Source organism: Strix aluco, chromosome 4 (genome assembly GCF_031877795.1).
Source record: "Strix aluco isolate bStrAlu1 chromosome 4, bStrAlu1.hap1, whole genome shotgun sequence".
Classification (NCBI taxonomy): Eukaryota; Metazoa; Chordata; class Aves; order Strigiformes; family Strigidae; genus Strix; species Strix aluco.
This window is the reverse complement of record NC_133934.1, coordinates 124,505,132-124,529,501: the sequence shown is the minus strand read 5'-3', so window position 1 is coordinate 124,529,501 and position 24,370 is coordinate 124,505,132. Positions and strand designations below refer to the sequence as shown.

Genomic DNA, 24,370 nt, shown 5'->3' with positions numbered 1-24,370 from the left:
ACATAAGTGATCTAGTCCCTGGTCTATTGGTTAGTCCAGAAGAAGTAAATTTCTCGTCATAATTGTGCTGCAAAATTTCGTCCTTTAAAAAACTGAACCACACATTGCAAGGGAAAATTGTATTCTTTTTGTCTAGCATAGATATATTTTTCAGAAAAACTTCCAAACCAGCACTAACATGTCAAATTTCTCCTCTTAATAATGATGAAAATATTCCCTCTCTGGTTTTCTTCTGTTATGTTTTCATTGATTCTTATTGACTATGACAAAGTCATTATTTCATCCTAAATTTTCCTCCTGATGCTAATGATTAGCATGTACAGAGAGTCTTACAGGTAAAATGATACTATTTCTTACCATGAATTCATTTTGTTTCAAGACATTCCAACTGCATATTTTAAGTTTGAAGATCTAAGATCTGCTTTCCCAATCATGTAAAACCAACGATAAAAATAAATATATATATATATATCATTAAAAAGATAAAATGAAATTAAGACTCGGTAGATATTTTAAATAACAGCATTTCTCTTTGCTATACTTATTTCACAATGAGTCATAAATTAGGCTAGCTATATCTGAGAACAAAATGAGAGACGATGGAAAAAAAAAAAAAGACGTAAACACAATATATTAAAGATTCCAGAATAACTCCCTTTAAAAGCAAAATTTCAGCAGCTTTTAGACTGTACTAAGTTATGTCTCCTGGTTGCTTTGCTAACCCTTTAGAAAAAGAGGGTTGACATTCAAATCAATAATAATATTCACCTGCAGGTGTCAAAGCACTTCCCAAAATAAGTCAGTAAAACAATCTTCTCAGAAATGGTGCAATGAAAGCATCAAGAGGAAGGAAAAATAGTGACAGAACCAGGAATTACAGTCCAAGTCTCCCATCACCCAGCTGGGGCCTTTGTGTGCTAAACTACCCCACCTCTGACAAATGAGTTAGGCTTCTTAAGCTGAAATTTCAAAGTGATTTATCAATTTAGCAACGTGAAACCAGGCCACTCAGCACAGATACCACTTCTGCTAGTTGCTCTGATTACAGTCACCTTCTGCCACTGCTCTTGAGAGTGCAGTGCTCTGACTACTAAGCCTGTTTGGGGGGCTTCTCAGAGGTGGCAAACTGAGGCCATTTGTCAGGCTGGAGAAAACAGTCCTTCTTATTCTTCCTTGTTCTTGTTCTTCCTCTTTCTCCTCCTCCTCCATCGTTCCATCAGGCATGCTCATAAAAGATTTTAATTCACTACAGTGAGCATCAATGATGTCCACCCTGTTAAAAAACGTCATGTTAATCTGCTTGACACAATGAAGCAAAGGAAATCAGGAGAAATGGTGACAGATTTGTAATGGTTCCTAGGTAAACCAGCAAGGAACCTTGACTCCTTTAGCAGAGAATATCCGCTCTTCCCCAGGGTAAAACAAATAACGTGCTTATACCCTCAGCACCTTGCACACCACATCATGTTTCTGTCTGGAGCGTGCACGCACACAACATGAATTGCATATGTCCAGGTGAAGCTCAGTGCTCCCTGGAAAGTTTGGCCCTATTACATAGGAATTACATGACTCTCTGCATCAGCTATAAAGCCAAGATGCTCAGGATGCACCCAGCTTCCAAGGCATGCACAAAACAATTACATGTGCATTTGTAGCAAATTTCATATTCTCAAGAAATACCGGACTCACTGGTTGTGTGTTGTAGATATGTGATGTAGCATTCATTAGATTGCCAGAACTCTGAAGATCCAGACAAATGAAGGCAATTCTCAAATTCTTATTTCCAGGCAGAAGAAGAAGACTTACGAGGGAAAGTCTTGCAGGAAGCCCTACATACACTTCAGCAGTGTTTTACAGTGGTCCTGTTTACATGAGTTATTACATTAAAAAGTAGTGTAGTGATACTGTTGTTAACCATGGCTTGATGGGAAATGGAATTCCTCTTGTATGGCGTTCCCAGTCTTGAAAGATTTTGGTTTATCATGAATGAGAAGGAAAGGTCCTATTTCTATTACAATTGAAATTATATTTAAAAGCACAATGTAGTAATAAAATTACTTTTTTGGAATAAAGGACGTCACTAATGTCTGATCAGAACTCTATTCAAAACCAAAAGTCAAGAAGAAATAAGAAATTGGAATGAATCATGAGAGGGAAAAAAATAAACATCCTATTTTGATTTTGAGAGGTTTCTATTAATTTCTGTTCAAATTTATGTTAAAGCATATTTCCTTTCCCCAGAAAACTTTTGAGTTTTAACAAAGCACTACAATGGGCTGTAACTGCTTTGCCATCAGTTAACCAAGAGTACTATCTCTGCAAGTTTCAGGCTCTCTCAGGTCTCTCAGAACCTACACTCCTGTTCCTCTCGAACTCCCATGTGAACCAAATCCTCAGTCTGATGGTCCCTCTCCCAGTGAGGAAGAGCTCGGTGTCTGACACCCTTCCTCATAGAACTACCAAATTGATTTATGCAGAGAAACAGCCCCTTACTTGGTAGTGAACCATTCTGAGAAGTCCGTCAGGGCATCACATGTGCGGGGTTGAGGGTCTCTACCCTGACAGTAGTGGTTCTGGGAGAGGTATTGAGCACTGTCCTTCGGTAAGGGCAGCAGCGTGCTGAGCAGTAAGCGAGCGCTGGTGAACCATGCTGTTGATGGAAGGATGCTTGGCACGGACTTTTCTTGAAAGAAAACAAGTGCAGGTGTTACCTCAGTGTATTCGGACAGGTGAGGATCACTAAGGACTCACCAGTGTGTCAAATGTGTACCTCAGATATGGCAATCGCACCATATTTGCATCAGCAGTCTGGTCTCCTGGTTTCTGCAAGTCAACATTGTTCCTATCTCTTAAGGCAGGACTGGACATGTCAGAGCAAAGAAGCCTGCTGATTTCTTTCCGAATCACTTGGAAGTGCTTCTGTCTGAACACAAGCCAAGCCACATAACTGCAGAAGTTGTAGAAGCCCTAAATTGAAAACACCGATTCCCTTTTCACTGAGAAAAGGCCCAGAGTCCCACTACATCCCAGAGTGCAGGTTGGCATGACTCCACTAAAATGCCAGCAACCATTTGACATCAAACTTTACCACGCATGCATCAGTGAAGATTTGAAAGGACTGTTTTTTTAAAGGTATGCAGACAGATGAGTCTAGAAACAGAGTTAGCTCAGATGGATTTCATCTTGCTCAACTCTGACCAATCTGGCTTAGTCTTGCTGCTAGAAACTAAGGAGATAACCTGAGATCACCACTCAGTTTCCCTCAATAATCAATGGAAAGAAGCTGACGGGATGAGTCATTCTGTGGGGGTTCATATCGCACACATCTCTCTCAAGAGGCAACAATTCACCTTCTGGCTGAGCTTCTCTCTTCTGCAGTGGCTGTCAAGGCAGCCGAAGGGCATGGTCTGACTGGACAGCTATTGTCTGGGCAGCTGCAGGTAGACAAGATGATCCCCACCCTGCATGACAGCATTACAATCACAGAAAATACTACCACCAAACATGAACCCATTGCATCTCACCTCCGCATGTCTGCTTGATTAAAAAAACCAAAATCTAGCTTTTCACTCCTATTTAACATTTGTGAGCCCTGACATAAGCTGAATCAACTCCCAATAAATCATATCTCTACTACATCTTGAAAAGATGGCATTGCTGGGACTGCTGTGTATCCTTGGAATTAAATCCACAGTTCCCCTCTTTCAAGGAAAGGCTTCCCAGTTTATGAAGTACAAAGTATAATTTGAGCCCAGCTGTTTTGTATTCATTTGCTGAAGCCCTGCTACATAGTGAGTCTCATAAATGGCTGATGCAGCTGTATATTGCAGGCCAGAAGAGCTTATTGGCATCTAGAAATGTTGCCAACTGCAATGGAAATAAAAGAAGGCTGTAAAATTTCTTACCTACAGAGATGAACCTATGATGCCAATGATGAGAAGAAATCTATAGACTAGACTTCCCAGAGGGACCTCAGGCTGTGGTGGGAAGTGCCTGGGGTCTGAAAACCACAGAGGGACTGAAACTCCCTGGCTGAAGGCTCCAAGGAGAAAAGGCTTGGGCTGAAGGGCAAAGAGATGGTATTTTACAGGCACATCTAGGCCCTAGAGGTAAAATTTTATTCTAGGTACTCTGCCCTACAAGTAAACTACTGGAGAAACCAAAAAGGAAAGGAGCATTTGGACATGCAAGGGAGGGACATGCTCTGGGCTGACTCTCAGTCACACTCTCCATTTATCTTTGTGTCTTTCTTACCTCAAAGAAGTCCGATCTTTCTGCAACGATGTTTTTCTCCTAAGGCAGTGAACAAGGGCACAAAATTAATAGCAGCAGTCATCCTTTCAGTTCTCTGAACAGAGCATTGAATATGACTCATGGGGCTATGCCAAGCTGGCATTTCACCAGGGCAATAAAGTTGTTACTGGTAGATCCTCATTACTAGCATGTGGAGACCCACTGTCCAAAAGAAAGGCAGGACTTCTGCGTTGCCTCAGAAGGAGAAAATGCAAAATATCGTATGGCTCAGTTAATTAAATCTGACAGAGAACAAAGCTGGATGTGATGAGTGGGCGAGACTCCCCTGCTATGCTATCTAGACTGAGCTTTCTGCATGGGCCTCTCAAAAGTGGTCAGCACTGATCTAACCCAGTTCCCACTGAAGTCAATAAAAAACTCTTCCTGACATCACTGGAAGAGCAACAAGCAGAGTTACCGAGGGCACAAAGCCAGGCCAATGCTGAGACAATAAACTTGAAAACCAGGAAGGAGATGCCTGATATATCTCCAAGAAGAAATGTAAAACATGCCCAAGAATGACAAAGGGCCTTTGTTAAAGAAGCAGCAATTTGCCCAGTGGAAGCCTGAGGGATGCTCTCGCCACCCAGTTGAGCCAGGGGATTCTCACACAAAGCCAAATGACTGTCCATCATGTAAAGGGCCATTAAAGCAGAGGGTGATGCACACATCCCAGCAGCCACTCAGTTCTCCTGGAGATGGCACAACTCAGCCTCATGGAAATGAAAGCAAATTTTCCCTGCTAGCCTACAGATCCCCACAGATCTGGCTTAGTCCTGCCAGACACACAGGAAAGCCTGTCTCCACATCAACTCACCAACTCCTGACATGTCCCTTATCTTCCTGATAATATCAAGTGTCCCACACATCTAGGGTATCCACAGCTGCTATCACTCCAGAAACATCAATGCAGAGCAGACCATGAAGATAATACCTTTCAGGCCTATAGCTCTATTTATCATCTTCTGACTTTTATTTCCTGATTTTTTGATTGAGAAGACCTGGATCTCACCAGCCATAATCCTGCTGACACTTCACATATTGTGCAAGGGAAGAGAAGCTTGACTCTGCAAGCATGGCATGGCTGTTTGCCAAAGCAGAACTCCCAGAACAACTCTGACGCTTTTGATTCCTTATGAAGTCTGGTAAAGCACAGTATTCTGTCTTCACAGTACCAGATCAGGGAAACCTAAAGTGACCCCAGCTTCTTAAACCTAAATGTGAAACCCAGCTTCACCTTTTAACATTATACAGCTCGTGCAATGTCTTAGAACTAGTCCCTATTTTAGCAGAGAAACCTATGCAGAGGCCAGCAACAGCAAATAGTGCTAATAATTAGAGTGAAATAAGGACAGGGGTCTCCACCCTTCTTTCTCCCAGTGATTTCTTCCCTGAGGTGAGGTATTAAGTTCAGAGACCTGCTTGAAGTAAAGTTTCCTAAAATAAGTGTTGAACTAGGAGGCACCTCCCCTGTCTAAGGCACCGTTGCTAATTACCTAGGAAAATAAAAAAAGGGTCAGGAAAACTGATCAAACTTGCAACAAGCTTCAGGACAGAACTTGTAAGAAACGTGAAAGAGTGAGCAAAAAGCATCATGCCTTCTCGTAACGTAGTAATGCTGATTTCTCAGAGCTGTGAGGGGGACAGGATGAGTTCACGCGTAAAAGAGAAGGACAGCACAGCCAAGGGCAGACAGTGCAGTAAGCGTGGGGTTTGGATGCAAGATGATAGTGGCTTCAGACATCTACAAGAACTATTTTTGTGCACAGGGGTACATGGGGAAGAAATGCTTCCTGTGCCACTTAGCAGCAACCTCCACCGCAGCTGTGACTCTAATTGCCCACAGATCAAGCCAGCTTCAAGGATCAGTAAGGGCAGGCTTGACTGTGTTTGTGGCATTGATGCATACACCTTTGGGAACACGCTGTATTTTTCCCATTATGACAAATGCCCATAAGGAAACTGGCACCACAAAAAGGTTGCACAATCCCCATCAACTTAAAAGGAGAAAGCCAGACACACCTATTCCTTCCTCAGCATTGGAGGCACAAAAGGACTAATGCTAACACACACAAATAACAGGTCTGGAGGAACTCTCTCAAATTCCCGTCTGGGATAGTATCAAGATAGGATTTTAATGCTGCATTTTACAAATCATGCAAATTGTTAAGATGAAGATATTCTCCGCCTAAGCCTCCCTTTTTAAAATTTCAGAGAAAAACTTTACATGAAAATTCAGTCATTTCATACGAACACATAGACATTTGGAAGGGAAGGCTTTGGATCTGGAAGGGAAAGAAGTTTACCAACATAGTATAAGATTTCATTAAAATGTTGCTATGGTGAATTAAGAGTGAAAAGCAAAAGCTTCAACACCATCATGAACCCATACTTGGGTTATAAGAAAATATAGTAAAACCGAGGGTGGTACATTATCAATAGTTTCTCAGCTTTTTAATCTAAACATTTTTCAGGTTAAAAAAAACCTCATCAGAAGTAACCTTCCCCACAGTTTCCATTCTGGTGAAGTACCTTTCCTATCCACAAACATGTGTGCTCAAAAAATTCCCAACCATCTTTTATAATTAAGAGTGTTAATCAGTTCTGTCCCAAGACCTAAAGGTCTTGTATTTGGCAGTTCATATAATGATCTGGGAGGATCCAGATAACATTTAAGGCTAAACTGAGTCAGCCTGGAAAAGATTATATTTATATAATTGCAGTATGGTATGGGAAGTGCCCTATATTATAACAAGCTCAGCATTAGCCTAACTCTGAAGTCAGCTGTAGTCAGCTACCGCCACCCTGCTATGAGTAACTCAGTGAGGTCTCTATTCATACAGCTCCTTACATCATGGAGGCTTTAAGACACAGCTCTTTTCTAGCCTTTCTTCTTTCACAGCCTTGACACTGACATCCCAACACACTGCCAGCCTCTAACCCCCGCTGTGATGGAAATACTAAAGCACATAGTTTCTTGTTTCAGCTCTTTGCTCTCACTCCCATGCTGGTATTTTTTTGCCACTAGACCTCTTGCTTGCCTCAATCCTGCACATTCCCATCCACCAGACAATACGAGCGAGTGAAGAGGCAGCAGAGCTAATTAACTGGGTATACGACAGGCTGTTTTATCCAGCTGCCTCCAGCTCTTGGATTCAAGTTACTTTCTGCAATAAGTTCTCCCAGCTGAGTCTCATAAGTGCAGACATTAGGGCCACCCAAGAGAAATAATGAAATGCTGTCAAGATGCTCCCTGTCCAACCAGCAAAAAGGTTAAGAGGATGCCTTTGCTCAGCAGGAATCTGGGAGCAGGGATTTGGCAGAGAAGGCTGCTCCCCGCAGTGCCCAGTGAAATGCTGATGTGCCAGGATGCAGAGGGAACACATTCTTAATTCTCAGGGTCCAGCACCTTGTGGAATGGAGCACACTAAAATGAAAGCCCTGTTTGGGACAGCAATTTCAGCTCTCCTTTGACTCCATCATTTCACAGTTTACCTTCTCCTCTTGATTAGAAGGAAAGCCAGGTTCCCCCACCCCAGCCAGGAGCAAGGTTGCCTGGAGCTGTGCTGCAGGAAGGCAGGTGAATGTTTGTGACTCCTCTGGGGGACTGGCAGCAGTTTCACATCAACTGATGGAAAAAATTTGCCTGAAACTGCTCTGAGAAGATCCCATGGGACTGGGGTGCTGGGTGGGGACTGCCAGCTCCTTCCTACTGCCAGGGAAAGGAAACATTGTGCAGGAACATACATGGCTGAGGAAAAGGTCCCTAACACTAGCATGGTGTATGATCTCTGTGTCATTACATTCTCCTTCCACTAACCATTTTTTGTCATGCTTTGTTGCTGGCCACGGTTAAACCACAAGACCTTCATCTCCTGTTAAAACTCCGCTTTTCTTGTCCTCATCATTCCCTTGGTGTCTCTGTCTTTTCAAACACCCTTCCATTCTCTCCTGTTTTCTTCAGTTTCTTTTTCAATTCCCACTACAGGTTTCTCTCCCCTTTCACTTCATCTCTGGGACCATCACCTCTAAAGAGCAGTTGGTCTCCACCACTCTGAAAAAGCCATACAAAGTCTTCGCCACTCAGAACTAGGAGTCCTACACTCCCAGTGCACAAGCACCTCTTCTTGTCTCTACTCCCTTCACTTGCTGCCCTTCGGGAACATGGTCGTCTTCACTTGCTAGACTAGCTTTATGCTATCTCAGACTTGGCATAGGAAGAAATTCATGCAGGGATCAGTGGCAACCAGCAGGTACATAACCATTTGCTTTCAAGATTTATTTAAGTGGAAGTGGCAGGGATAAGATCCAGGGCTGGCACTGATTTTTGCCCTGTTGACTTTCATGTTGAACCCATTAAAGGTTCCTGCTCTGCATATCTAGCAAGGCTTACATGCACCAGGGCTAGAGCTTTCCCGACGAGTATCCAGAGCTCTGCTGCAACTCATTGTGTCCAGCTGGCAACAGCTCACCAAAAACACTTCTGGGGTTGGTTATGAGATGAGACAGAGCTGCAGGGAGATCAGGACACTACTCTGTCTCATGGTCCCTTAGCCCTCTGTGACTCCTTGGTTCACAGGACATTTATTACCCTGGGCATTCACTTGTGTCACTCAACAGAGGCCTTGGCCCTGAGCTGCTGTGGCCCTTGACATAGCGAGTGTCCCCAGAAGGGATTGGCTTACTTTCCACTAGGCATGTGGTACTGCTGTGCCATGCCTCGACTGAGGATAAGGTTGCAGTACACCTTGGCAAGGTGAATCCTGGCCACCGCTAACTTCACCAACACATAGTCCATTTCTTTATTCTTTAAAAATATCATAGTCCTGTTTAAAACAAAAAGGGAAAAGTTTTTGGGGAAGGTGCTCTGGACAGAAGGGATGCTAGAAAGAGTGACTGTTCCTGAGAAGTAAGGGTGGTTTTCAGGCACGCAAACCAACAGGCTTCGTGACACCACCGTCAGGGGGCCCCTCAGTAGCAAGGCTGGGCTCAGGCACTTCCAGAACAGCTTGGCAATGCCAGGGGGGCCACAGGGCCTGGGGCTTGGGCCCAGGCAGTCTCTCTTGCCCCACACAACTTACAGGCTGCATGCCCACAGCCCGTCAGGTTGCCGTCTTTGATCCTGCATAGCTTATGAATCCTTTTTGCAGCCTGCATAAAAACCCTGGAGGTGCATTTAGATCTCTCCGGGTGCAGACTCTGTCACTGCCTGGAGCAGTGGGTCTGGCTCATTCAGACACAGCACTTACTCCTCTTCAAAAAGGCACACAAAGTGCTTTTGGGACTGTCTCTAAACAGGAACGGCTGATACCGCAAGCCTGTATTTTAAACCAATTCAGATCAAACACTAAGGAAATGCCAAACCAAAGAGCTTTCTATTTCCTCTGCTTCCCCTGTAATCCACCCGACTGTCTGCCAGTGCCTGGGAGCGCTGCTGGCCTAAAAGTTACCAGTCTCCTTTCACACTCAGGAGAGTTGGTTTTATCTGTCCTATCCCTGATGGCCTCCAGCTCTAAAGCTTCCTACACAACCCACCTTTAATAAATTAGGGCAATTACTCTGGGCTTCTCAAGGATAATTGCTAATAAAATTCAGCAGATTTTCCCCAAAAGACATGAAAGGGTTGGAAGCAGAAACAAAGTAAAGGGGAAAGAAAATGCAGGACAAATAATAGTCCTTGTTCCATTCATGTCTCATCCACTGCTGGTGAGTTTTTGTTCTTAGAGTCACATATTTCAGAGGTGAATACTCCCAAGCTGTCTCCAGTGGGGGAATGCCTCATGCCCGCTGCTTTGGAAAACTGGTCACTTGGTTTTGAAGTTAGTTACAAGATCTTCCTGAACTTAGAAAAAGCCAGGAAATCCTCAGGCTTGGATTTACAAAGAATCAGCACGGCATCAACAAAACACGAAGTCACACGAAGTCAAAGATGCCCAGATTCATCCTGACTTTCTCTCATAGGAACCCCTTCCAATACTTTCTTTCCTGAAGAAAGTTTAATGCACAGAAGCAATGACTTCGTAAGCCAGGATGGTCTTAGCTGTTCTCTTGAGGCACTGTGGACACTGATACTTCTACATGGTCTAGGTTCAAGACAGTTAAGGAGCTATTCAGACCATCAGGCCTGGCTCCCTGTGGACAAAAGTAGACCCAACAGATGAGTTAGGCACCTCTCATAGGCAGCCCAAATGGCAGGAACCCCAAAACACACCAGCTAGGAGCAGGAATATCCAGCATTGTTTTCTGTGTTACTATCTCACAGGGTCTACAAGAAGAGCAGCTTGAGGACTGCAGAGCCATTGGATGTGTCTGTCATATAGGAACACGAGGCTGATAAAGGACTAGGCGAGCCACCAAGCCCTGTCTCCAAGTAAGCTGTCTGTCAGTTTAACTGGGAGCAAATTATAGGTATCACTAACAAGAAACATGAAATAGTTCCAGCATGTCTTGCCTCCAGTCTGTCTCTACTTGTGGCACATAGCCAGTACTATATAGGAAAACAAAAAAGCCTCTGAAACTAAATTATATCTTGGAGGAAGGGGGAGGGAGTTTTCTTCCTGAGCAGGCCACTAGCAACATCCCTGAGCATGGGATTTATGTGGGATAGATATAGGAAAACAAATGGCTATGCAATCTTCTTTCATATTCTCTCAAATACATCAGCGTATCACAAACCCAAGGATTCTTATCACAAGTGTTATTTTATGTCATTATGATTCTATTATGTAGTTATAAAATCCCTTTCACAAGCTCACAGAGCTCCACCTTCAGAAAAAAAGTAGTTTTCTTGCCTGCCCCCACTACTTCCTAGTGGAAGACCATTCCAGAACTTTACTCCACAGGAGAGAAAAGACAGTCCTTGCTACATTTGATTTTAAATATAGCACATACCAAGTTTGGAATTAGACGAGGTGGATAACAGAGGAAATGGGAGGTCCTGGACAGGGAAAGAAGATGCAATATCAGAAAGCTCTTCACCCTGTGATTAATATCCTTCAAGTCAGCTGAGATGCTAAAACAATTAAGGATGAACTTCAACATTAAATAGGACCTAAAATTGCCTTTTGTCATTTTATTTTCCTTCCTTGTATTTATACTTCAGCAGACCAATATTCTGAATTCCTGCTTCTGCATGGTAAGTGTCTCTTCTTTAAGCTTCTCTGATGCTAACACTGCTTGCTGGTAATCCAGACAAGCAAGCCACTTCCCTTCAGGGCAGGTAATGAATCTAAAACAGTGTTGTAGAAGTGGAGAGTCAGTATATGTTTCCCTTTAAAAGGCAGGACTCACTTTGGGATCACTGCATGACAGAACACACCAAAAAGTCTCTCCTGGCAAGGTTTATCCAGTACTTATAGCTGATACCTACTAAGCAGAGCCCCCTTGACCCAGTAAACATCACCCTATATTGCATAGGTCCAAACTCCTCTTTGTTTCAGTATTTGCCACACCAGTAGACAACATGAGCCATATTGAGATGTCATGACCCATGGAGTGGCCTCCTCGTCCTTTACCAGCCAAGAGCGAGGGGACCATTTTCTAAATTGCAGCCCAGAGCACCTCAACTGAATCTACGACCTTTGTGTATGAAACTAGGCTGATAGTTTTCTTTATTTATGAATTATTCCTTGCACAATGAAAGAAACAGTTGTCAATCTACGGCTGTAGAACAAATCAATTCCTTAAGGCCAGCAACCCTCCAACAGTCTTTTCTTCAATCCAGATAAATCGGCCCCTCTTTATATCAAGGCTTCATGAATTGTGAAGTAATTAATCATTAAGTGTTTTAAGAAAATAGTCAATCAATTCTCAGAGACTATTATAGACTCCAGAAAATCATTGAAGTTCCTTACAATCATGGTTTGTATCTCTGCAATGCTTCCTCCCAAGGCATACAGCCCTCTGACACAGCAGCTCCTAAACTGTTCCCCTGGCACCCCCACTTCCACTCTGCAAGGTAGCAAGTGTGGTCACACACCCTTACCTGGGAACTGCTTTCCTAGCATATAGTCCTCATGTTGTAACATGTTTCTAGCACCTAGGAGTCATCTGAACCTGCTTTGCAAAGTATTTAGAAATGAAGTCTTATAGTGATGTGACCCACAGCACAAATTAACACCCAGTAGACTCAGCTGCAACTATTTGCTGCTCTGTATTGCAAGCAGAAATGACTGGATGCTAATGTTATTAATGGGAAATGGCATTAAGGGATGGTAATTCGATCCAGGGCACTCAGATTTGGTGGTAGCAGTAATGATTTATTCAAATTGCAGCATTACCTTGAGGAGCCAAATTATTTCATGACCCCATTGCAGCAGGACTGGATCCAGCCACCATCTTGAAAGGGAGACTATGGTGATGCCATGCCACATGAACAACTGCTCAGGGCAAGGCTGGGGCAAAGCGGAGTTCAAACCCTCCCAGAAAATCATGTTTCTCTACATAGTCAGAAGAGCCTATGTCCTGGAGAGCACAGAGGACAAGGGGATGGGAGACAAATGGTGAGACCAAGGGGTTTTTCTCCTTTAGGATTCCATATATAGACTGGGCCAGGACAGCAAGCAGTCCTTGCTCATATGCAGAATCCCACGGATTCTGACATGAAAGACTGCCCTGTGATTCCAGATTTGCTGGGGCAAGCTCTGTGTATCTACACCCCTAAAGTCTTGTACTCACAAAATCAAGGATCTGCATTTCTTTTCCAGGGCAATTTTTTCCAGGTAAAAAGATAGGTAGAAGAGCAGGACCATGAGGAACTCATCTAGTTTCTCATTCCTAAATGGAAGGTAGAAAGGTCACTGTGAAGTCTGCAGATTTGCAGGTATAGACATCACCATTATGAAAACAAGTCTCTCCTCAGGGGCCTGCATTATACCAAATATTAGCTATATGGTTGCGACCTATTGGTAGCAAGCACTCCACCCTACACTAAGACTTTGAAGGCTTTTAGGGAATCACAAACGGTCCAATAAACATGCTGAAGGGTGGATTGAATTGGATATCACCAGACATACTTCCAAGCAGTATGTTTTCTGCACTGAACATGCTGGAAGAGTGGCATTCATATTCAAAGGAAAAGGGACAACTCGGACACCTCTCCCCTTCTGAAAGGACAGTATGGCTAAGGCTCAACAAGGTCTACAGATACATTCCTGAGTCAAAGGCAATGCAGACACTGTATGGCCCTGGTGATCTCAGGGATATGCCTTTGAGATATGCTCCGCCTGCTGCCTCCTCACTTTTAGCCTATAGAGAAGTAATGCTGGAAAGGGAGAGCAGCAAATAATGAGCCCTGTAGCTCTGACGGGAACAGCAGCAGCACAGGAAGGCAGCCCAGATTTCCAGTCGTGTCAGCACTCCTGGTGCACACAGCGTTGTGATGCACTGGTTAACATGGAATTTAAGTTCTTGGCTTGCTTTAGGTAAAAGAAAGGAAAGCTTTCAAACAGGTGGTAGGGTTATTCCTCTGCACATGTCGAGGACAACATGCATTTGGTATTGTTTCCCACTGAACTTCATAGTTGAGACATTTTAAAACTCTGATATTTCATACTCTATTTCTCATATACCCTGGTCCCTCCACTACCAGCATAATTCTTGAAACAAACTTTAAATGACATACCTCATAACTGCTGCAAATGATAACATGTGATGTGACTTACTTTATTCTTTCAAAAGCAAAGCAGCATCTGAAAACATACAGAGGACAAAAACAGTATTTCCTAAAAAAAATTGCTAGTATTAGTAGAAATAGCTTTCTAACTTGTATGGGTGATGCCTTGCTGATACGAAATACCAGCAATTACTCACATTTGACATCATCCAGTGTCACATATTCATGTTGTATCCACTTGGACAGCCCATGTAGTTTTCCTTCTTTGTCAGCCAGTCCTTTTTCAGGGAGCGTTGCACTGCAATCATCTCAGAAGATGCTAGTGTTTGACCAACATGTAACATTTAAGGACACAGTGTTAATTCCAGTCTGAGAATATTAAGATTATCTACCTGGTATGTACTCTCTTCATTGCACTCTATTTCAAAGGGACAAGTAGTAAAATGTGTTTGGTAGGTATCCTGAACTAACTTTCAACTATTATAACCACAAAACAGGCTGGGGATGTTGAGAGAAATAGGACATTTCACCTCTAAGGTTGCGTCTGAAGTTTCTCTTTTAGTTGTTAATATAATAAATTGCGACTATATTATTTAGATCAAAGAGGTTTTAAGTAATGGATGAAAGTCAGCTATACCATGTTGTGATTTTATAAAATTAATAATAGTAATAATAATACTACTGCTTTAATCTTTGAAGTGCCTTACACAGATGAATTAATTACCTCACAATACTCTTTAGAGTAGATGAGAATTACCTCGTTCTGAGCGATCTGGAAACAGCAACAAAGATGCTGAACAACTTTACCAAAGTCATACCAGGCTGGTGCCTGAGCTAGCATTCAACACCAGGCATGTCTGGCTCTGTTTTTATGCTCAGGCCACTCATCCACACTGCTGAAATGACAGCTGGCTTCCTGTTTAACGTACTTTGTTCAGACATGATCCTCCAACAATGGATGAAAATATTCCCGCCCGAATAATCTTGTTTCTTTTAGAGCTAGACTAGTCGAATTGAAATACCTCTTTAATGTCTTGACACGCACTTCTTGCAAGTGAATATTTCTTCCTTCCTTAAGGTTTTCCTCAGCTGCTGGATTGGATCTGAAATATATAGCATGAGCATGCAGTAGTATGAGTTTAAATTACTAGCAGCAGTACAAATAGGTCAACATCCCTTGATACAAAGGCATATCTATTTTGGCCTCTAACTGACACTAAGAAAACATCTGGGTTGTGGTGGGGTCAACGTGAGACATTGCTTTCAAGAGCACAGAAGCAAAGAGTAAAGGGACTTCCCCGGGTCCTCCTGCTCTGTCTCCTGCCACCATATGCACTGCAACCCTCCAAGAAATCAGTGTCTCAGGTAGCTGTAGGAAGATTTTAAATGTAAACTGCTCTATTCCAGAGCTTTTCTTTGGGATCGTTGAGGGTAGAGACAGGCAGAGGTCACCAGGAAGCTCACACCTCTCCCTGGAGAGCTACCTGGCAGAGTCAGCAGCGTTCCCAAGCCCAGCGGAGAAGCTGGCCGGAGCTGCTGAGACACAGACCATGAAAGACGCCTGTAGTAGCTGTGTGACCAGGAGAGAGGTGAGCAGCCTCGCTCCACTGTGACAAAGGCTTGGGAAATGCCCAGCAGGGCAGGAGGCAGCAGCAGGCAGCGTGTGACTGACCCACCGCCGCCACGCTCCACCGCACTCCCTGCCCTGCACTTGAGAAGAGACCAGGGGGGTATACGTTGGGTGTGGAGGTTTTTGCCCCAGTGGTTTAGATGGCCTGATAAAGTCTTAATCCACAACTGCCACAGACGTTCAAAGCACAGTGAAGTGCACTTTGTCCCCTGCAGATCTGTGGCTTCCCTAAAGGTCTGCGGTCCTCTGGTGCTCACCGTTGCATAGGGTCATACGTAACACCAGCAAGAGGGAACATCAGTCTGTGGACCTCCACCTATAGACACCTGGGGTGGCATTTGGCCCTCACGTCCAGCACTGCTGCTCCAGTGCGTGGTGCACATTTCTGACATGTGGCAGGACTCACCACACACTTTTAACCCTCTGTAGTGGGTTCACTTTGAGAGCAGTATGGAGTAAATGCATATTTCTGATTTTCTCCATTCACAGGATGCCACAGAGCAGCAGTTAAGGAGCTCCAGTCTCAACTGAAAAAAAAAAAAAAAAAAAAAGAAGTAAGAATTTGTCCTGTAGTTGATGTTTGGGTAAAACAACATTAGACTCTGATTTTACCTTACTTGGAACTGTTGCATCAAGGCCTAAACCTGCATAATTTGAAACTAAGCATCAATCTTTTACCTTGCAAATTCAAATGTGTTAGTATCATCCTTCCAGTACCACACGCCTGGAGTTAGTTTTATTGCCTGCAAGAAAACAGCATATAGATACGTGTCATAAATCTGTGCTCAATTTCTCAGCCCATCAAAGTATTTATAATGCAAGCACTGTGTATATGAGCCGCTTTCTATTTTTCTTCAATCTGCTTTTCACCCAGATGTTGTTTGTGTTATTTGAACAGAAGTTCTCTGAGATTAAAGTTTGCCAGCATAAGAAAGAAAAATGTGTATCTGTCCTTTTTTATGTCATTCAGGTTATGAATAAACAATTGAAAGTTTGCTAAGGAACATTAGTTCTTTGATTGCCAGTGAATCAATAAAGACAGAAATCAAATGGAACCATGTATTAAGTAACACATTGCTTTTATTTGTTGGTTTGTTTTTTTTTTTTATAATATTGATGTAATTCTAGAGACTAAGTATCAGGAGAAAGGAAACCTTTGTTTAAAAATTAGGTATGTTATGTACATTCCCGATATTCTGAGAACTTTTAAATAAACACCAAATAGACCCTTCAGGGGACACTGGACAATATGAGTAACAGCATTTTACAGTATCTATATATATTTTTTAAATCTATTTTAAAAAATCCCCTGGAAATAAATAAGATCTATTAAACCTTTCCTAATTAACAGGAGAGACTTGCAACCCTTAGCTATTATTTGGAGGTCACCTTTAAAGCAAAATTACTCTTATTGCTGAAATCCATCTGCCTACAAATTTAAACCGAGTGAAACTTTAAGGCTTTCTGTGACTTTTTGCCAAGTACCATTTAGCCAGCCAGCCACAAGGCTCTCCCAAATTCTTGCTCAATCTAATTTGGCAGTAGAGTTCTGGGTATGGGACACCAGAATAATTTCATGCCAGCAGCCAGCAGCCCATGGAATGGTTAGACCACAGAGATGAATATTAGGAAAACATGGCTCTAATCCTCTGACAAAAAGTGGTTATTTCAACTTGTCTGTTCTAGTCTTTGGTTCCAGCTTTCTAATACTGGTTTACAACTCTCAAATGAAAAGGGCCATGCAAATGCTGAACCTTTATGTTACACACAAGAGATAAAAACAGAAAAGGTGTTAGTACAGCATAGCAAGGCCTACTAGCGCATCACAGGAAGGAGAAAATACCACTCGCGTGTCTTCAAAATACATCTCTGCTGCTTCTCACTAATATGAATGGATGAATGACTGTCCCTGGCCACCATGCTCCCTGAACAGGGCAGTGGGACAGGTGCCTGCCCACCACATGGGGCCTCCCGTGGCCCCCGGATCTGCTGCAGAGGCAAACGTGAACAGCAGCAACAAGATAGATCTGGGAAAGGTGGGGCGACTCACAGATAGCACGGTGCTTGTCTGGGACACTGCCAGGAGAGAAGCGGGTAAGGCAGGCACTGTTTACGGCAGTATCCTGGTGACAGTCAGCTGTCCCCTAGAAACCGCAGATTCCGGCACGTAAATCCCTTCGGCCTGCTCTGAGAATTGGGACTCATGGTCTGTGTGCTCAGCTCCTTCCCAGCTCTGCTAAGCAGCTTCCCTGGGTAACATTTTAGTCCACACAGGGAAATTAAGCACTTTCCATGTGATAACATCTCCACAGTCACTCATTTGGGCTTACTGTGTTTTTGACGGTCAGGAGCTGCCGAGATTTTCCTGGTTACAGGCCCAGGACTGGCAGCAGTGAAGGCAGCTGCACCTGGCCCCTCTGTTATGGGCATCGATGTCTGTACAGCACTCTGAATGTTAAACATACTTTAGCTTCAGACTTTACAAGATTTAAAAGTACATCTACCAGATCACAAGTCTGTGATACGACCTAGGTCCCTATGCGAGCAGTCAGCTCAAGATTTGCAAGTTGCCCCTGGAAATAATTCCTGTACACTAAGACAGGTCGCTTAAGGGCATGATTTTGAGGGAGGGGTTTTGATCTTTGGGATGTTGTGAAGCATTTGCTTTTGTAAGCAGAGAATCTCTCATACTAGTCATTCACAGTGGATCAGTGTCATGTATAACTGGTACTGCTTAGATCACACCCAAAACAGGTACAAGTTATATTGACAAAAGCACTTTTTGCCAATAGAAGTCAAGTCCCCGTGAAGGGTGAGGTTTTATGTTACGGCTAAGCCAGCCTAATAGCTAGTTGTTGATGGAAGAGGCATTCTTGCTCCCATCAGAGTTTTCCCATCACTTATCTTTGTGTTGATTCTTTATCTTCTCTGTCCCCACAGCAAGGCGGCTCCCTAAACTGTCAAAAATATCAATCCAGCAAAAATAAATGAGAAGCTTTCTGTTGAGTTAGTATTTTACATCAGTTCATGGTGGAGACAGAGAAGGGCCAGTGGAGATGCAGATAAAGATAAGGGCACAGGGGAGAGACCACACTTCTCAGTAGATCAGGTCAGCTATAAGGTGAAAACCAGCCACAGCCTAGGAAAATTTTACTAGTACAGCTGCACTAGGCCAGCATGTACTTTGAAGAGATGAAAATACTTGACCTAAGACTTTTAGACAAGTCAGTCCAGTAAGACAGAAGGAACATTTCCTGTGCTTTCTGCTCTTAAAGATGGCATCATTCATTTTGCAATAGCTCAAACTAGGGAAAAGACTCCTGAAAGCAACACTGAGATGTTCATGATCCCATGGAAGCACAAACGGACAATACAATGCAGGGAAAGAAAACTTCCATAAAACGACCTGTCCCTAACCTCCCCCCATTTCCATAGCCTTCCAAACACTGCATCTTTTCTCCTGTAGGGACTCTTTAAAGGTTTATCCATGCAAACACAATCAGTCCACGGATAGCTAAGCAAGAATCTCAAATCAGCCTGAAAATTCAGCTCTGGCTCGGTTCTCTACAGCCACCTCTTTTTTTCTTCTTTTGACAATCGCATTGTGTACGTTGTGTTTCCAGTTGCTATTGCAGGCTGCCAAGTACATATCCATGACTTGGCAGCCAAGTTACATATTTAAAAGGATGAGAGAAGCAGGTTTGGGAACGACCTCAGATTTCATCCATGGCAGCCAGGCAGCACTATAGAAATAGGCTCCCCATCAGGGGAAAGGGGGAGGTATGGAACTTATGGCTCATCGACTATTTTTTATAGAGGGGGGGATGTCATCTGCCTCAGAACACCATCAGCCCATCTTGACTCCAGTAAAAGTCATGCCAGAAGAACTGATAAAAGTAAAGGATGCGTTGCAGATACTCAGGGCTACCTGTGTTAGCCTTTGCAGAGCAGGAGGCAGGGGAGACAAGCCTTCGGCTGTACTAGAGTTAGGAGAAAATTGGCACAAAAAGCCCAGACAAAAGATGAGGAGAAACTACGACTGAGAACTACCTACAGGAAGAACGACTGTGAATGTAAAGATTGGGACTGAGACCTAAAGACGGAGTTGGCTAGGCAGGCAGGGAAGGCCTGGGAACCAGTGCAGCAGACAGGTGAACTAGGGGAAAATGAAGACAAATCCAGAAGAGATTTGTGGGGAGTGGGACAGAATTGGCTCTGGCCCAGCACAGCGGCCAGGACAGACAACAGTGTTAGGGGGAGCCCCAAGACTGACTGACTTAGCAGGGCAGGAGGCTTAGGATACTCAGATGCAGCACTGTACTAGCCTTAACCAAGTGCTTGCCGGAGGAGATAAGTTCAGCCCAAGTATTTAATGAGCTGAGGCCACAGAGGTGAGCACCAAACATCCCACCCGTGCTGATGACCCAAATGGGTATGAGTCTGGGAAAAAAAAAATTAAAACCTGACATTGTGTAGCAAAGGAGATTAGTGTCTGTTGGATCACTGCTTCAGCTGTTGCAAGAGTTGGAAGCTATAAAATGAGCCAGAAGATTACAAGAAGTGAAATTAAGGCGTAATGGTTGAAGCAGTTGAAGGCTACATGGGAAACTGATTTCCACATGGGCTTCAGTCACAGAGTGCCAGGTAAATCACTCCAACCCGCATTCAACCCTAATGACCATTATTTGCATGCTCTTTTCTTTCTGAGCAAACAGCTTGGCTTCATCAAGTATGAAATGCAGGACTCAATATCCACAGCTGTGACCGAAGCCAATGGGAACTCTACTTTGAACAGTCCAAGAAGTGAATAATACTAAGCTGTCTGAAAAAACAGCTCCTTGGCATTTCCAGTGGAAGACTTCATAATAGACAGATGGCGTTTGGCTTTTGCTCATTTGTTTTACCACCTTCTTTCTGTGGGAATTATACACATCTCAGGGGTGAAAACTAAATGGATAATGTTGTGAAACACTCAAGATGTGATGGTGATGAGCTCCACAGGCAACATCCTAAGCAATAATTCTTCTCCAGAGCTGGGGCTGGACAGCACACAGTAAATAAGGTGTATAATGAACTGGGAAATATTACTTTCTTGGAGCATACGCTGCCCACTGTGTGCACTGATTGAGGCAGGTGACCTACAGAAGAAAAAATTTTAAAAAAACCTGTCACTGTGTAATTAAAAACTAGGTTATGAGGCATAAGCACAAAGAAAGCAAGAAATAGGCTTGCTCTGATCATCATAATTCTGAACAACTGACCTTGCAGCCCTAATAGGCTTCTTTTAATGTTGTTTCTTGTGGTGTCTGTGTGTCCATGTTCATCCCAGTAGCTGGGAACACTCAACAATATGTATATGTATCCATTCTTCAGGTATATCTAATGTTTAATTCAGATATCACACCCAGAAAATAAACACATGCATAAACTCAACAAAAATATCACTGACTCACCATCCAGTCATTCACCTCTTTTCTGCCTCTTGTTTCTTCTTGCTGTGTCAAGTCTCTGTCTTCCATACCCACCGTATTAATTTCCTCCTCTTTTCCCAGGGGCAGTTAAATGCCAGCCCTGGTTTCTCTGGGAATATTAGACTCTGTGTGTGCACACTGCTGTTTGTATTAGACGCACAAGTACAGAATTCAATTTCACAGTAGCTAATACTTAGTCCATGACTACGCCATTTACCTGCCAAGTACTTCTGCCTGCTCATTAAAAACAGGATCATGCTACATGAATGGAATAAATAGTGTCCTTAGGCGTAATACTATGAACACTGGTGTGGCTTTTGACTTCAGGTTTGTGTAAAATTGAAGCTCCTAATTCCTTGTTTTCAGCAATTTGCACTGTTTTCACATATCAACACTGCTGCATTTCAGTCCCATTCCTTCAATCCTCCAAAGCAACGGGTAGTTAGATAGCTGCACTGTAACTTCTGGAGAGGTACCGTGTCCACCTCACGTCCTCATCTGCCTGGGACACCAGCACCAGCCTTGCCCCAGATTCATAGCCCTGTGGCCTGGCTACCTGCCACCTTCAGTGGTGGCTACACCCACAGAGGCAAACTGGCTAAAGGTGTTTGATAGGCAAAGGCAGAATTAGCTACTGAGTCCAGACCGAAGGTCTAAGGGACAGGAGGCAATGATTGCCTAGCACCCCTTACGGGAACACAGGCTGCTTTTGGAAAGCCAGAAAAACCAGCTGCACATTCTTTTACTGAAATCCTCATGCAATTACTCCCTCTGCGTGGCTTTATCAGATGAGATTATTGAACATTAGCAGTTGTCAGCTATTTTCATGCAGCTAGGCATTTGCCTTGTGCTCCTAACAATCAACCTTTTGTTACTAACATGCTCTAACAGAAAGGAAGAAGTATTTAAATGTACCCCATACTCAATAGGTATTTTCAAAATTTTGATTTGATTCTGTATTCTGAGGTGCTCAGAAATCTCTAGAGTTTAACAAAAATGTCATAGTCTAGTTTCTAGTTCTTCTGTAGGATACAATAACCATCGCCCTGCTATAGAATTAGGGGGGGAAAAGTGAAAATTTAATATAGATGTACTATATACAAGATCTTCTCTATTCAGTTCTGTGAGTTTTGAAGGTAATTATTGCAGAGAACTTTACTTTTAGTTTTTAGTTTATTACAGAGACTTTTTAGCTTACTAGAATTTTTAGTTATCTTCCACATGTAGTGCTGGGGATAAGACTAAGGACTCACTAGCATCAGTTGTCTTTAACTAGGCTTTGTGAGTATGTTTGCAAACACGTGAATGAGGTCTGCAGCAAGAAAATAAGGAGTCTGCCAAATGAGAAATAAATGCTGTTTTGAAAGAAATATGTTTATGTTTTTAGGTACAGCCTGGTAAAAGGAAATGTTGCTTTCACTATGACATGTGATTGCCAGACTGTCAGTTCAACTGTGCAACAGCTCTTACAGGGACTGCTAGAAAATATTTCATGATGCTTGCCAGTGAACAGCAAGGCAACCAAGAGGTTTTCTATAGAGTCCTGCTTGTAGTACATAGCATTGGCACTTCTGGAAGTGTTTTTGTCTCCTTAATCCTATTCAAAATAGATTTTTAACTGCTGACCTGCAATCATTTGGAGCAGTGACATTGTGAACTGCTCCAAGAGATAGGGTACAGGTGCTGCTAACAGCTACCTAAGCACAAGCAAGAATGACCTCACGGTTCTTGGTCCAGGATGCAACAGTGATCTGTCAACTTCTGCACAGGTCAACACACAAAAAACAGTTCCTGAGTGGTGGGAGAGAGTATCTTCAGCAGTGGAAAAGGAATAAAAATTTCTTATACTGTTCTTGATTTTCCTTAAAAGAAAGACTACAAAAAATGTGTTGGGTCTTAGAGGGAAATTTATCCCCTCTCTACAATTCCTGGCTGGTGCTGCTATTGGGATGACAAGAGGAACCAGCTTGTCTGTGTCTCCACCCTACTGATGCAGGAGAGAGTAAAGGCAAATGGGTCATGCAAGGGTGGATCAGGGGTTTTTAATACTGCTGTTTCATACATGGAAGTGAAATATGTTGTTGCATCTGGAAATGCTGGCCTGCCCAACTATATAATCACCACGCTGCTGCAAGCAAAATCTACTCTAGAGACAGGTCTATGCTATAGGCTTCTGCCTGCATAAATATGTGGATGAGAGTGGCGGAGAGATGTGATACCTGACCCACATAGGTGTGCTAAAGAAGCTTTACTAGCATAACTTGTTTCGCTGTGGGGTAGGGAGGGGCGATAACTTTCTTGTGATGAACAGCTACAGAGCGTAATTTTGCTGCTGTAAGAGCATCCACATGCTTTGCTGGTTTAATATCACAGGATTCCCATGTGCCAACATACAGTGTCCCTGATGTAGGCAGAGATTAGACCACCGTGCGCTTTCTAAAAGGAGACAGTAAGGGAAACTCATGCCAGGAAGAGGGCGAAGGAGGAGAAACATGGAACACCTTTTAAATAAGTAGAGCTTGAAATGCTATTACATCGCAATGCACTGACAAGACTGAAGAAAGGAACTTTAAGTATGCATGCTGGGTGTAAGCGCATGCTTTTTAATGCGATGCCTTGCATTTAATGTAAGTGCCAAGACTAGAAATGTGAATCCCCTGAATATTTTCCCCTCTTCTTCCTGCTCCTGTGGGATTGGCTTGCAGTGGGGAAAGCAAAATTTATGGTGGGGTCCTGAGATGCCACATCTCCTTGAGTTGTCACCCCTTGGCTGCGCCCCACAGTGCCCCAAACCTTCAAGGAGAATCTTTCAAATAAATGACAGGCAGCTCCAGAGAGAAAGGCTGCCCAGCCTGCAGGGCTCCACACAGTGTCTCCCGAGAGATAAAAGGAAGGCTGCCGGGATAGATTCATTCCTGCTTTAAGATGGTATCACAAGGGATGAGCAGGGCTGCAGCCTGTCTGCTAAGTCCTCTGTGCAAAACTTCAAACAGAAGCTCTGGAGGCGGCAGGGCACGGGGCTGACTCACCGGCCGGCTGGGTGGACACAGCCTGTCCAAGCACGTCTCAGCTTTCCAGCTCCTGTGTGGGTTGCCCTCAGACAGCTCTCTTGTCCTCAGCTCCCTCCGAGGGCTCTCACATGGCACATTATTTTAGTAATGTTTTTGGCTTTGTCTTTTTTCGGCTCTTCCACTCCCCTGCAAAGCGACAGTGGGGAGTTGCAGGGTGACCTGCCTCACACACAGGAGCCACTGCTTTGCATTGCTACACACCTGGCTGGACCGTGAGTGAGGTGCTAAGGCGCTTAAGGGTTTTAATTTGGGCGATTAAATTCTCCAGTATTAATGCTAGGGGTGTTCCTCT

At 43.5% G+C, this 24,370-nt stretch overlaps 1 protein-coding gene across 1 annotated transcript; it reads right to left on the bottom strand.

Moving 5' to 3' along the window:
* Positions 1–44: 44 nt before the first annotated feature.
* Positions 45–24,156, bottom strand: PPP1R36 (protein phosphatase 1 regulatory subunit 36; the record flags this gene model as incomplete). Its single annotated transcript, XM_074821313.1, is given in 13 exon segments — positions 45–1,273; positions 2,494–2,624; positions 2,626–2,683; positions 2,771–2,967; positions 4,255–4,265; positions 4,268–4,293; positions 8,979–9,119; positions 12,970–13,068; positions 13,916–13,982; positions 14,104–14,225; positions 14,929–15,009; positions 16,215–16,279; positions 24,037–24,156. Coding segments are annotated over 13 exon segments (1,362 nt in total), but the record flags the coding sequence as incomplete, so codon positions are not given.
* Positions 24,157–24,370: the final 214 nt, after the last annotated feature.